The sequence below is a fragment of the Corvus kubaryi genome, unplaced genomic scaffold (genome assembly GCF_017639235.1).
Source record: "Corvus kubaryi isolate FWS band 111438036 unplaced genomic scaffold, C.kubaryi_AGA036_p1.0 37133, whole genome shotgun sequence".
In the NCBI taxonomy this organism is placed as follows: domain Eukaryota; kingdom Metazoa; phylum Chordata; class Aves; order Passeriformes; family Corvidae; genus Corvus; species Corvus kubaryi.
The window spans coordinates 212720-225395 of NW_024581034.1; the positions used below are offsets into that span (position 1 = coordinate 212720).

Genomic DNA, 12676 nt, shown 5'->3' on the forward strand with positions numbered 1-12676 from the left:
TTCCTTCCTTCCTTCCTTCCTTCCTTCCTTCCTTCCTTCCTTCCTTCTGACGTCCTTCCTTTCTTTCTTTCTCTCTCTTTCTTTCTTTCTCTCTCTTTCTTTTTCTTTCTTTCTTTCTTTCTTCCTTTCTTTCTTTCTTTCTTTTATTCTCTTCCCATCTCTCCTTCCCTTTTTCCTCTTTTTTTTTTTTTTCCCCCACTTCTTTTTCCTACCTCAGTGATTTTCAGTCTGTTTAGAATATCACATCACTGTTGATGTTTTTGTGTTTGCAGGGAGGGGCTGCTGCAAAGGAGCAGTGGGGAAGAGATGGTTAGGCAAAAAAAAGAGAGGGAGTTTGCATAGCCCTGGGAAGGGACATTCCATGAATAATGCAGAAAATGGAAGGATGAGGAACATTTTCAGAAAAAAAAAAAAAAAGATGGCTTTGTGGGGCAGACAACTTCATTTATTCCAAAGAAAAGGCAATTCACACATCTTAGCAAATCAGCGGGATTGGCTCCGAAGAATGGCTTCAATTACTTCACCTCTCAGCTCTCTCTGATCTTGGGGGCCCAAGGCCGCTCAGAACAATCGGCCAGCCTGACACTAATTTCAAGCACGGGCTCAGAGTGGTGGTTCACCCCTTCAATCCATCCCTGCAGCTTTCTGGGGACTTCTGTCGGGGGGTTTGGGCCGTGGCAAGCGGAGCTGGCACGGGGGACCCGCGGAGCACGAGGCTCGCTCTGTTTTGCGCTGCTGTTAGCAGTGGGAAAGGCAGGAATACATCCTGCCGCAGGCAGAGCTCAGGGGAGAACAGGGAATACACGGCTATTCAGGGCAGCTCTGTACTGCGCGGGTTTGCTCAGAGCACTGGGAATCCATGGAAATCTGCTTTTGGGATTCTCTCAGAGCCCTCGCCCTGCTGGTGGTGGGGAGGACACAAAGGAACTGTGTGAGAGCAGGGCTTTGGCTCTGAAGGCTCAGCTGCCAGCTGGGTGCAGGTGAGAGTTTCTGGCAACCTGGAGGTAACGTTATTTTTATTTTAATATTTGTCTTCTTCAGAGGCATTTATAGAGCTCCGAGTTTTTGACCCCATTTGTGGCAATTGAACATTTCTCCAGCTGCTCTAATTTATCGCTTCATTTCCAGCTCTAACAGGAGCTCTTCTGTCTCTGATGAAACACCAGAAATTCCTACAAAAACCCCTCTAGTACAAATCACTGCTGAGGAAAGAATTCATTTGGATTAATGGCTGTGATTTGGAAGATGGTTTTGATACACCCAGCTCGTGTTTTAGAACTGGAGCGTGGTGCCCCAGCTGCAGGGAGTGTTTGAGGACAGCAAATGATCCAGCTGCTTTTATTCCATGTTTTCCCCAGGTGGAGCTCACTGGAAACAGCATTTACGAGTACATCCACCCCTCGGATCATGATGAGATGACTGCTGTCCTCACTGCTCACCAGCCTCTTCATCCTCACCTCCTGCAAGGTATTTGTGGGATCTGGCATTAAAATATAGTGAAAAAAGTGAAAAAAAACCCCCAATCCCAGGCTGAAATGGAACAAATTGCAACCCGAAGCATCCCATGAATCCATAAATTCATATTTATCCTGCTTGAAGCTCAAATGGAGGAGTAGCAGGAGCTCAAAACTGTGAGCCAGGATTTTGGGGTGCTGCACTAAAGGGCATGAGGTACCCTAAATTCAAGAATGCCTTTCTTGCCATGGAGTCCATGAAGCTTTGAACAGGTTTTTAGCTTTAGCCCAGTGGCTGTTTGATCTCTTTTATTTTGTCATCATTGCTGAGGCTGTGGAAATCTTGTGGTGGTCTGGCCATGCACAGCTCAGCTGCATGGCCTGAGTGGAAGAACAACTAACAGAACATCAGGTAATTGGGAAATTGAAGGGCATCTTTAATATTTTCAAAACAACTGTTAAATTCAAAGCTTGGACAAAAAAACAGACCTAATATTCTCTGTAGGCAGAGCAGAAATGGGGTTGGTAAAGGACTTGGGGTTAGAAAATCTCATTGAAAAAGTGATTTTTTGGAGGAAATTAATGTCCTCTTGCCTTGTTGTCACCCTGGCCGTGCTCAGCCACCCACAGAAATATTGGCATCACCCTGTGAGTGTGAAGTTGTTACCCCAGTGGTGCAATTCCTGTGTCAGTAACACAAATATTCACATTCTGGTAGTTTGTGTTTCCTCAGGGGCAATCCTTTGAACTTGAAAAGATCAGAACTAATCTGGCTCCAGCACAATGGAGCTTCCACTTGTGATTCATCATTGATTTATCAGCTGGAGCTCCCATCCTGCCAGCTTTTGTCAGTCTTTTCAAGGCTCCTAAAAACCACGAGGAATTTTGGGTTCATGCTGCAATTCTGTTTAGGATCAGGTTTGGGGGTTTTTTGCAGTTCTGGTGCCTGTGCTTGGTTCTGGCCTCTGTGATTCCATCAGAGCAGAACTGTGCTCCCTCTAAATTCAGGGAATGTTGTGTCTGGGAGCACCTGGACTGCTCCAAGTGCTGGAAATAGAAGAATTATCTCAGCCTCCTTCTATTTTCTTCCTCCCCAAACAGGTTGTCTTGGAAAAAAACCCTCCCTTGGTATCTTGGAAAACAAACTCTTATTTTTCTCAGACTCTTCTCTATGACTATTTCATGCTTTGCTCATTCTTCTGTCAGAATTTTTAAAAAAATTGTTATTTTTTTTGAACCCCAACATTTTTCCCTTTTTCCACCTTACTGATAAATAGAGGAGATACCTCTGCTGTAAATGATTTCAGGGTGATTTTGACGGTGGGACTGGATAATTTTTAAAGTCTCTTCCAGCCTCAATAATTCTGCGAAATCCGTGAGTTTTTGTGCAGTTTTGCAGGGATCCAGAATTAGTAATGAGATATTTTTATACCTGCTGGCTTGGCAATGGCAACAGCCTCCTGTTTTTCTCAAAACTTAAATGTTTTCAAATTCCTTATTTGAGATTTTTACAAATTTAAAGCCACGAGCATCTGACTGGGATTAATTTCTGGGTCAAAAGCAAATAATCTCACAGCTCTTCCAGTTCTTCCCAGATAAATTCCTCGTTCTCTGCAGCTTTCTGCCCCATCCTACATTGATAAGGAAATTTAGGATAGGAATAAGGAGAATTATTTCACATTTTGGTCCGTTTATGTGTGTTTTGTATCAAATTTTGTGTGGCAGAGGAAATGAATTGATAAAAACCTCGAAGTAATAGAATAGTCTTGGGATTCCCAGGCTTGGAGGAGATAAATAAAGGAATTCAGCTGTGTTCTGTTTAGGGATCATTTTAGTTTATCTCAGTTCTGTGTCTGTGTGGAGTGGGTGTATTAAATGTACAGAATATACAGCTCAATAGTTTTTAAATGACCAGAATGAACAAATATTTATTTATTTTTGTCTTCCCTGTGCCAGTAATTCCCTTTCCTGTAGTGTTTTATCCATTAAAATCTTGAGGTATAACCTGAAACCACCTGGCCTGCAATAATCAAAGCAGGTTTTTTTATTTAATCCAGTGAAGACTTAAAAACTATTTCATAAATGACAGGAAGGAAGCAACTTCTGTCTGTATCTGAGTAGATATTTTCAATATTTAAATAAAACATGGAGTTCTACAAATAACTTAAAGGGCAGTGGGGTGGAAGTGGTTTGATTAAAAAACAAAAAAAAACCAAGAGGAAACCAGACTATTTTAAAGAGCTTTTTTTTGCCATTTCAGTTTGATTTTCTCTCTTTTAATCTTTTAAAACACATCTGGATCATCAAGTCACTGGGTGGAATAAAAAATTTCCTTTGGTAACTTCATTATGTTATAGATTTCTCCAATCTGGGGCGTTGCTTAGGCGTAAAATCAATATTGCACTGCAGACACAGACTTTTATATCCCAAACTTCCAGCTTGGCTCACGGAACTTGCCTTGCTCAAGATGTTTCCTTCAGCTAAAGCTCAGATATTTACATCCATTTTCAGTCGAGCTGTTGTAGCTGGCTAAGATCTGTTTTGAGAGAAATAAAAGCACAAATGTCAACAATACCTGTGCTTGGTGATATTCTGTTACTGGTATTAAATAGCCCAGAGCATAGATTGGTTTTGACCTCTTCTTTTACAGTCTTTGTAAATTTGGATGTAAATTTTTTATTTATTTCTTAGGGAAATGCAAATTATTGCTTTGCATAACATCAGACAGGGTGTGGATTTCTTTACACAGTCCTCACTGTAACATTGTTTTCTTCAGATAAATCACCCTGGTATTAAAAAAAAAGAGGACATATCATTTATAAAGCATAAACTTTCTTAAATTATTATATTTTATTTTTTTAAGTTTGCCCTGGACTTGCTCGTTTTTCAGGTAGAACAAGGCACAGCTTCAAACATAGAGTGTAGATAACTTGTTTTTCTAAAAGACAGGGGAAATACTTGAATAATCCCATGATTCCAGAAGTTTGGACTTTGTAGCAATATTAAAGGTAGTAAGATTTGGGAATAAGGTAATAAGATTTGGGGAGGGAAGTGCCCAGAGCAGCTGTGGCTGCCCCTGGATCCCTGGAAGTGTCCAAGGCCAGGCTGGATGGGGCTTGGAGCAACCTGGGATAGGGAAAATGTCCCTGCCCATGGCAGGGGGGTGGAATGAGGTGATTTTTAAGGTCCCTTCCACCCCAAACCATTCTGGGATTCTGGGATCTCTTTATCAGAAAGCAGATCAGGAGGTGCCTTGATTACCACGTGTACAGATTTCCAAAGAAACAAAATACTGGGGACTAAAGGATGGATTTAGAAGAGAAAACCCATTTCAAGGACCAACATCTGTGCACTGAAACCACAAAAGCTCAAATCAGAATAATGCACACGTTTTTAACTGGGAGTTTGATTAGCCACAGGAAAAATATTCCAAGGGAAGCAGTGATTTCTTCCAGTGTTGATGTCTCCAGATCAAGGCTGGCTGTCTTTGTAGAAGACAGAATTTAGGCAGAGAGAAGTTTCTGAGCTCAGCACAGGAGTAAAAGCCTTTTAATATTTATATTTAATGACCTGAACCGCCCAGGTTACTCCTCTGATCTAATTCTCCTTTGGATTTTAAGTCTCCAGGCCATGACTCCATGAAAGCCATAAACCCCATGATCTGTGGAGGCTTTGGAGAATTTCAGTCTGAACTTACAAAGTCTTTAAGCTGCTTTTTACTCGCATGACCAGCACAGAAAATGTAAAGCAATAGGTACAGATCCTTTGCTATGAGAGAAGCCAACAGCTGGGCTCTTTCTGAGGGTGTTTTGGGTGGGGAGAAGGAATAATCTCCCTCACACACACATTAAAATTAGGGAATGCCTCAGCAAACCACCTCGTGTGAGTCTTCAGGTCAAATTTGCAGCAACAAAACAAATCCATTCTATTCAGCTGGGGTGGGTTAGCAGAAAAAATAAGAAGGAGGTAAATAAATAAAAGAGGAAAATATTTTGCTCTCTGTTCCAAATTGTGAGTGCTGGCTGTGCTCAGATCTCGGACGACTTCACTGCAAGTATTGCTTTAAGTATTTCTGCTCTGCAGCACCTCGGTGTGCTTTGGATTGGTTTGGTGCCTGTGAAGACTCAAACCTGACTTTCACACTCCCTGTGCCACCTGTGTTTGCTGCATAGGCTGAGATCAGGATCCCTGGGCCTCTATCCTAAACCAGGATGAGATAACAGCAGTTTTTGAGTCCTGGAAACCCGCAAAGTTATGTTTGTGACTGACTGGAGACTCAGGGCCTCCTCCTTAGTGCAGGACAGCTGGCAGGTGGTGGTTGTGGTGTCCTGTCAAATTCTGGCTCATCATGGAATATCGTGAGTGGGGAGGGACCCACAAGGATTATCCAAATCCATCCTCTGGCCCTGCCCAGACCCCCCACCAATCCCAGCCTGGGCATCCCTGGCAGCGCTGCCCAAACGCTCCTGGAGCTCTGGCAGCCTCGGGGCCGTGCCCATTCCCTGGGGAGCCTGGGCAGTGCCCAGCAGCCTCTAGGGGAAGAACCTTGTCCTAAATATCCCCCTAACCCTGCCCTGGCCCAGCTCCAGCTGCTCCCTGAGTCCTGTCCCTGTCCCTCTGAGGAGCTGCAGCCCCTGAGGAGTCTCCCCTCAGCCTCTCCTGCTCCAGCTGGACATCCCAAGTGCCCTCTCCTTGTGTGGCCCCTCCAGACCCTTCCCCATCTCGGTGTCCCTCCTTTGGGTGCTCTCTAACACTTTTAGATCTTTCTTCTATCGTGGCACCCAAAACACCCCCAGCACTCGGGGCGAGGTGACCCAGCTCAGAGCTGGCAACCCAGAGCAGCTCCAGAACTCCCTGCAGGCCTGTGAGGAGTTTGTCCCTTTCCTCTCCTCACACAGAGATTAAATCTAAATCTCCAGGCCAGTCTAAGCAGCCAGGGCTCAGCAGCAAGGCTTTTTGGTACTGGCATGGGGAGGGGACAAGGCTGGCAGGGGTTTGTGACTCAGTGCCAGCAAGTGCCCTCTGCAGGGGTGATGAGCACTTTGAATGAGGCTGAAAGAGGGGCTGCAGTTCAGGGTCTGGATGCTGAGGGTTACTCCAGGATTACTGATCACAGCCAGCTCCCAGCAGCAGGGTCTTTGAAGGGAAAACCATGGAATACCAACACAAGCTGGGATGAACACGCTGTGATCAACCAGGACCTTAAGCCCTCAAATGATGTTACAATCAGAACAACTAGGTTGCTGCTCTGTCTCCCTGTACCAACTATTTATGCAGAAATCTTTCTTTCACAGTTCACAACACAGAGTTTAAGGCTTGCAGCAGAGCAGCAGCACTTCCCAAACCATCCATCTCCTGTCCTGGCGGCTGCTGCAAGCAAGAAAACAAGCAAAATAAAAAATACTTGCACTGCAGGTTAAGCAGGGCAAGGAATTAATCAATGCTGCTCTTCCATGTGCGTTTGCAGGCAGACGTTGTGTGTCTCTGATTGGTTTCAGATGCTTTTCCTGGGATTTGAAACCTTTAAAACACATCCATAGCTTCCCAAATTTTGCTGACTCACGCGCCGAGGCGTGGCGTGCTAAAAGCAGTTTATTAACATTCCCCAGAGCAGGGAGAGAAATGTGGTAGTTCCTGTAGCCATCCCAGTTTTCTGCTAACAACTGGATAATTCTTAAATGATGAGTTACAACCTGATGGAAGCTGCACAAGGAATGTGGAATACATTTTGTCAGGCTTTCTCCACTCCACTTGATGCTTTAAGGGCTCTGTTTCCCTCAGCCAAGAGGCAAATCTCCGTGCAGACTTTTCCTACATCTTCCCTACATGCAGAAACCTCATCTTTAAAGAAGGGAATAGAAACATTTTGCATGTGGCAAGATGTTTGTTGCACCAAGTTTTAAAGGATTTTTTTTCTAGTGGTACCTGTGCAAAAGACAAACATTGAGAGGAATTTTACTTTTCATTAATTTGAAAGTATTTTATTGAAGAAAAGTTACTGAGGGGTAATGGTGTATCATAATCCTGTTGCCACTGTTTGTTAGGGTTACTTTAAACTTGAGAAACATAGAAATAATAATTTTATAAATGATAATTTCAAAATTAAAATCAGAAATTTTGATGTACAAAAGCGGCAAAGAGGACAAATTGCTGACAACTCATTAAAACATCTCTTTTCATTGGTAATTAACAGTAAAACACACCAAAGCAGAGAGTCTCAGGCTGTAAAAGCTGTTATTTTCCTTTCCTGACCAGTTCTGTGTGGAGTTTCTTCTCTAACAAAATTTTGGAAACAGCACTTTAAGGAAAATTCAGGCAAATGTCAGTAAATGGCTGAGTTTGGATATGATAGGAATGATAATAGAGACAATTTCCCCACTGCAGCGCTGCCAGGATTCTGAACACAGGCAGGAAATAGAACAAACTGCCCAAATGGGGAGGAAATTGGGGCAGTTCGTGCAAGTTTGGAACTCCAGGATGGGCTGACAACAGAATCAGTTGATTTTCTACCACAGCAAAGCCTTACCAGGGAATATCAAGGTGTTTGCAAGCCCCTTCTGCCAATCGTGGGTTTCCACCTTCCAGGATTAGCTTAAAGCAGTGTTTTGCAGGCATCTCCTTTGTCTGAGCCCCACGCCTCTTTCTTGGTTTAGAATTTGGTGTCACCCTCGTTCAGAATTAAGGGATGGAAGTTGTGGTGTCCTATATCCTGTTCAGCCTGGGGAAGAGAAACATCTTCTAGTGCCTAAAGGGGCTCCAAGAGAGCTGGAGAGGGACTTTTCATGAGGGCATGGAGTGACAGGACAAAGGGGAATGGCCTTAAGCTGGAGGAGGGCTGGATGGGAGATTGGGCAGGAATTGTTCCCTGGGAGGGTGGGCAGGCCCTGGCACAGGGTGCCCAGAGCAGCTGGGGCTGCCCCTGGATCCCTGGCAGTGCCCAAGGCCAGGCTGGACATTGGGGCTGGGAGCAGCCTGGGACAGTGGGAGGTGCCCATGGCAGGGGTGGCACTGGATGGGCTTTAAGGTCCTTTCAACCCAATCATTCTGGGGTTCCAGGATTCTGTCTCTCACAAATCCATAACCTCGTGCTGATGAGAGACAAGCCAAGGTCCTCCCGAGCTCTTTCACTGAGCCCTGGGCTGTGTGGGACCCAGATGCTCTGCAGATCCCACCAGAACAGCAGCAGAGCACGTGTGACTTCACAGAATGGAGCAGAGACAACAAAAATAACCAACTAAAAGGGACAAAAACGTGCAGAGTGCCTGGGGGATGGGCAGTGAGGCGTTATCCAGACATGGATTTGTGGTATCTGAGTTCCCAGGGTAGAACAGCCCTGCAGGGACATGGAGACAGCTTATCACACATGGCCTTATCTCCAGAGGGGTGCAGGAGCTCGAGGCAGGCACAAGGTGGACGGGAGGGAAGGTGGAATCAGGTGGCCACGAGTGCACTGCTCTAAAAGTGCACTCCCTTTTCCATCTTCCATCCCCTACACCCGAGCTGGAATTTGGTTTTGCACTCAAGCTGCCGTGCGGAGCAGACAAAAATCACCGGCTGCATCAGGAGCTCCCAATTTTAATGCTTCTCCACATTTTTTTGTGTAGTGACAGATGAGATGCCCCACTGCTAAAGCAGCACATGGGCAGCTTGAGGGATATTCATTTACAAAGTGGTTCTGCAACAGAGCAATGCCATATTTTGCTAATGTCAAAACTTGGAAGTGGGAGATAAAAGGGCAGCTTTTACCTCAGAGAAAACAAAGGCATGAGAGGTGAAGCTGTGGGGAAAAAAATTCATGGTGATCTTTTTTTTTCTCAATCCACTGAGCAACCACAGGATTCTGTGGCTGTTTTCTGTCAAAAGAGATCAAAGATGGATTGGAAAGCAAAGATGAATTTCAGAGTTGCTCCCCTAGGGATGGACAGTCCTGGCTTCCATAAAGCCAACCATAATTTCCCAGAAATGCTCGGAGAATCCTGCTTGGCAGTCGTGCAATAGGAGTGAACAAATGCACTAGTTCTTTATCTGAAATATCAAGACTCCTTTTCTTTACCATGGAATTGATCCTGTTTATGAGAGTATGAAAATACAAATCTGGGAAATAGAAAAAAACTGGTTTATTCTTGCCTTAAAGTCACACTGTATTGCAGGATAAGCTAATAAAAGGAAAGGGATTAATGGAGAGGTGACACTTTGTAGAAATGGTGCTCTAGGAAAGAAATACAACTTCTGTATGTCCACACCAGCAAGGATTTTCTGTGTTCTCATTCCCAGGTCGCTGTGTGTCAGCTCTGTATGGACAAATTTGGGCTGGGATTTGAATGAAGCCTTTGAATTTCTGCCTCATTTATAGCTTTTACTGAATCTACTCAGCTCCATCTGTTCAGGGAGGGAGCTCTGTAAGCTGAGCAGGCAATAGAGAAGTAATTACTAGAATAGGAAAACCTCCATGAGTTCGCTAAGGGAAACATGGATTTGGGTAAAAAATGAACAGTGGTGCATTTGAAATGAACATCCTGGACATGGATGTGAGCTCTGACTTTATGGAATCACAGAGTCATGGAATGGTCTGAGGTGGAAGGACCTTAAAGCCCATCCAGTGCCACCCCTGCCACGGGCAGGGACACCTTCCACTGTGCCAGGCTGCTCCAAACCCCATCCAAGCTGGCCTTGGGCACTGCCAGGGATGGGAAATCCACAATTATTGAACAGAATAGAATGGGATAGAACAGAATAGCTGAGCTGGAAGTGAATCACCCAGTTCCAGCTGGAGTATCTCTGTAAGACTTTCTGCTCTCCCTGGTATCATTTTGTTCCTCATCCTTCATCAGCTGATGCCTGCAACCTGTTGGTTTCACCTTTCCTCTATGATGAATAGAATAGTTTATACACAGAATTTTTCGCATTTCTTAACACTCAGAGGAAAGGCGTTCAATCAAATGATCAGTTCCTGTGATGCATTTAGATAGTTAACATTCCTGGTTAATTAAATACAGTGGCCAAGCTTCACTTATTAGCTGAATATTCTCTAACAATTAAGAAGGTTATTTTCCTTCAGAGTTTCTTATCTTGTGATTCATTCATAACATTTCATTTTTCATTATTTTCTCTCTTGACTTTCCTGTCTCTGGGTTACACCCAGCAATCTCTTGACCTTTAAGAACTGGCAGCACTTTGTTGGGTTTCTTTCTGTTTCAAACCTCTTTTACCTTCTTGACAGCCCAAGATTCTCTCTGGGCTCACACATTTGCTTGAAAGAACCCCAGTGAAATCAATAATTTCATAACTGAGTCTAGATGCTGCATGTTGTTATTTTTTCTAATTTTTTCAAAACTTAATTGTGGTTTCTCCTCTTTGAATATTCAGTGTCTCCCTCTTTGTTGGCTAAACCTCTAAGTACCCCATTTTCTACATCATCCTCATCAGAGTGGAGAGTCTTAATTGCATCAGGTACAGCCTGGATTTGATATCTTAACTTCTGCATTATCCTGATGGATGTGACAGCATCCAGCAGGATTCCAGGACTCTCTTTCCCATTCAATCAGCTTTACACTTGCAAATTTAATTTAGTTCTTTTTGTGCTTTGCTGCCCATTTCTGCTACTTTCGAGGGTACTGGGGGGGTCACACTGGTGAAGTTACTATGAATATTAATTTATAATGGATATTAATTCACAGTCTTGCACATCCAGGTCGTTATGTGAGGGGTTTGGTGCCAGCTCCCTGCTCCAGCAGGGCCATCCCAGAGCACAGGGCACAGGATGGTGCCCTGATGTGTCCCTCCCGTGCTGGTGTTTGGTCATTCCTGCTGAAGCCATGAATTGCACGGATGTTCCCAGCTTCCAGATCCATTCCTGACTCATGGGATGAGCAAATCTGTGCTGTGTGCCTTCCCCCCATCCATATAAGTTGGTATTTAAAACTCTGCAGTGGTCGTGTCAGCTCCTTCAAGTGCCAGCTTTTCCCCATAGGGATCTAATTTGCATTAGGAAGATAAAAGGGAAATTCAAATGCTCAGGAAGAATTTCTTTTTCCACCCTGCTGAATCCTTTTTCTGCCATTGTGTCTTCAGACCTTTAAACCCAGAATTTAATACAGAGAACGTGCTGGATCCAGGCAGGGGTGTGAGGCTCAAGCCACTGCAAGTGTGTGGCCAGGAGGGGTGAATTGGGTGATGGAGGCACAAAAATCAGGAGTAAAACTCAGCAGTTGAATCAAATTAAAGAAAGATCCCAACTGATGACAGTGGAATTGGGATGAATCCCTGTGGGGATTTAGGACAAAGCTGAGAACCCTTCTGCTTCCCTGATTTTCCTATTCACAGGTGCACCAAATGGGTTTTCTTTCTTGTCCTAAAATAGCTCTGCCAAACTGCAACCTTCAGGAAAAAATCAGAATTATTCATGGTGTCTGAACTGTTAATGAGAGTAATTAACACTACAGATAATAATATCATATTCTTATCAGAATATTCCTGCCTCAAATTCTTAGCAGAAACTCTGTGTGTACCTGAGCAAACAACCCCATGAACTTTAAACCCTTTCTGGAGGTTATCCATGAAGATATTTGTTTAAAAACAACCTCCCAAGATAGTTTTGGAAGTCAGGGAATGACACTGCACGTGGAGCCCAGAAGGTCAGGGCATGACCAGCTACGTGCACTCAAATTATTCCAAACCCACTGAATTCCCTTGTTTCCCATTCTGTTGTTATTTTGGAGATTCCCTTCATTTCCCTGCACTCCAAGGGACACTTTTCCTTCCCTTTCCAATAGGGACTGGTGTCAGCTGTTCAGAAACCAGGGAACTGCCCTTTGAAGGGTGGTAAAACCAGAAATTTGGAGACCTAATCGTGCTGAGTTGTCCAACTTTCTCAGGGAATCCTAACAGGAAGGTGAAATAAATGCTGAGGGCAGGGATGGAGTGGGAAAGGAGAAGGGCTGATTTCTGTTTCTGCCCAAAGCACCAAAGGCAACGTTGTGGGCAGGTTTGAAACCTTCAGGAATAAATCAGCAGTGTGCTTTGTGCTTTCAGAATACGAAATCGAGAGATCCTTTTTCCTGAGGATGAAGTGTGTCCTGGCCAAGAGGAATGCAGGGCTGACATGCAGTGGCTACAAGGTAATGCATCTAAACTCCTTTTCCGCCCCTCAAATATATGATGATTGACAATAAACAAACTTATTTATTTAGGTGTTTGGTTTGTGGGGTTTTTTTTACGTATGT

At 44.2% G+C, this 12676-nt stretch overlaps 1 protein-coding gene across 1 annotated transcript in view; it reads left to right on the top strand.

Annotated features, from left to right (window-relative positions):
• Positions 1-12676, top strand: part of SIM2 (SIM bHLH transcription factor 2) — a 54482-nt gene that overhangs the window by 16273 nt on the left and 25533 nt on the right. The window contains exons 4-5 of the mRNA XM_042021302.1: positions 1359-1467; positions 12486-12571. Coding sequence (XP_041877236.1) covers positions 1359-1467; positions 12486-12571 — 195 coding nt within the window. The remainder of the gene's footprint in view (positions 1-1358; positions 1468-12485; positions 12572-12676) is intronic.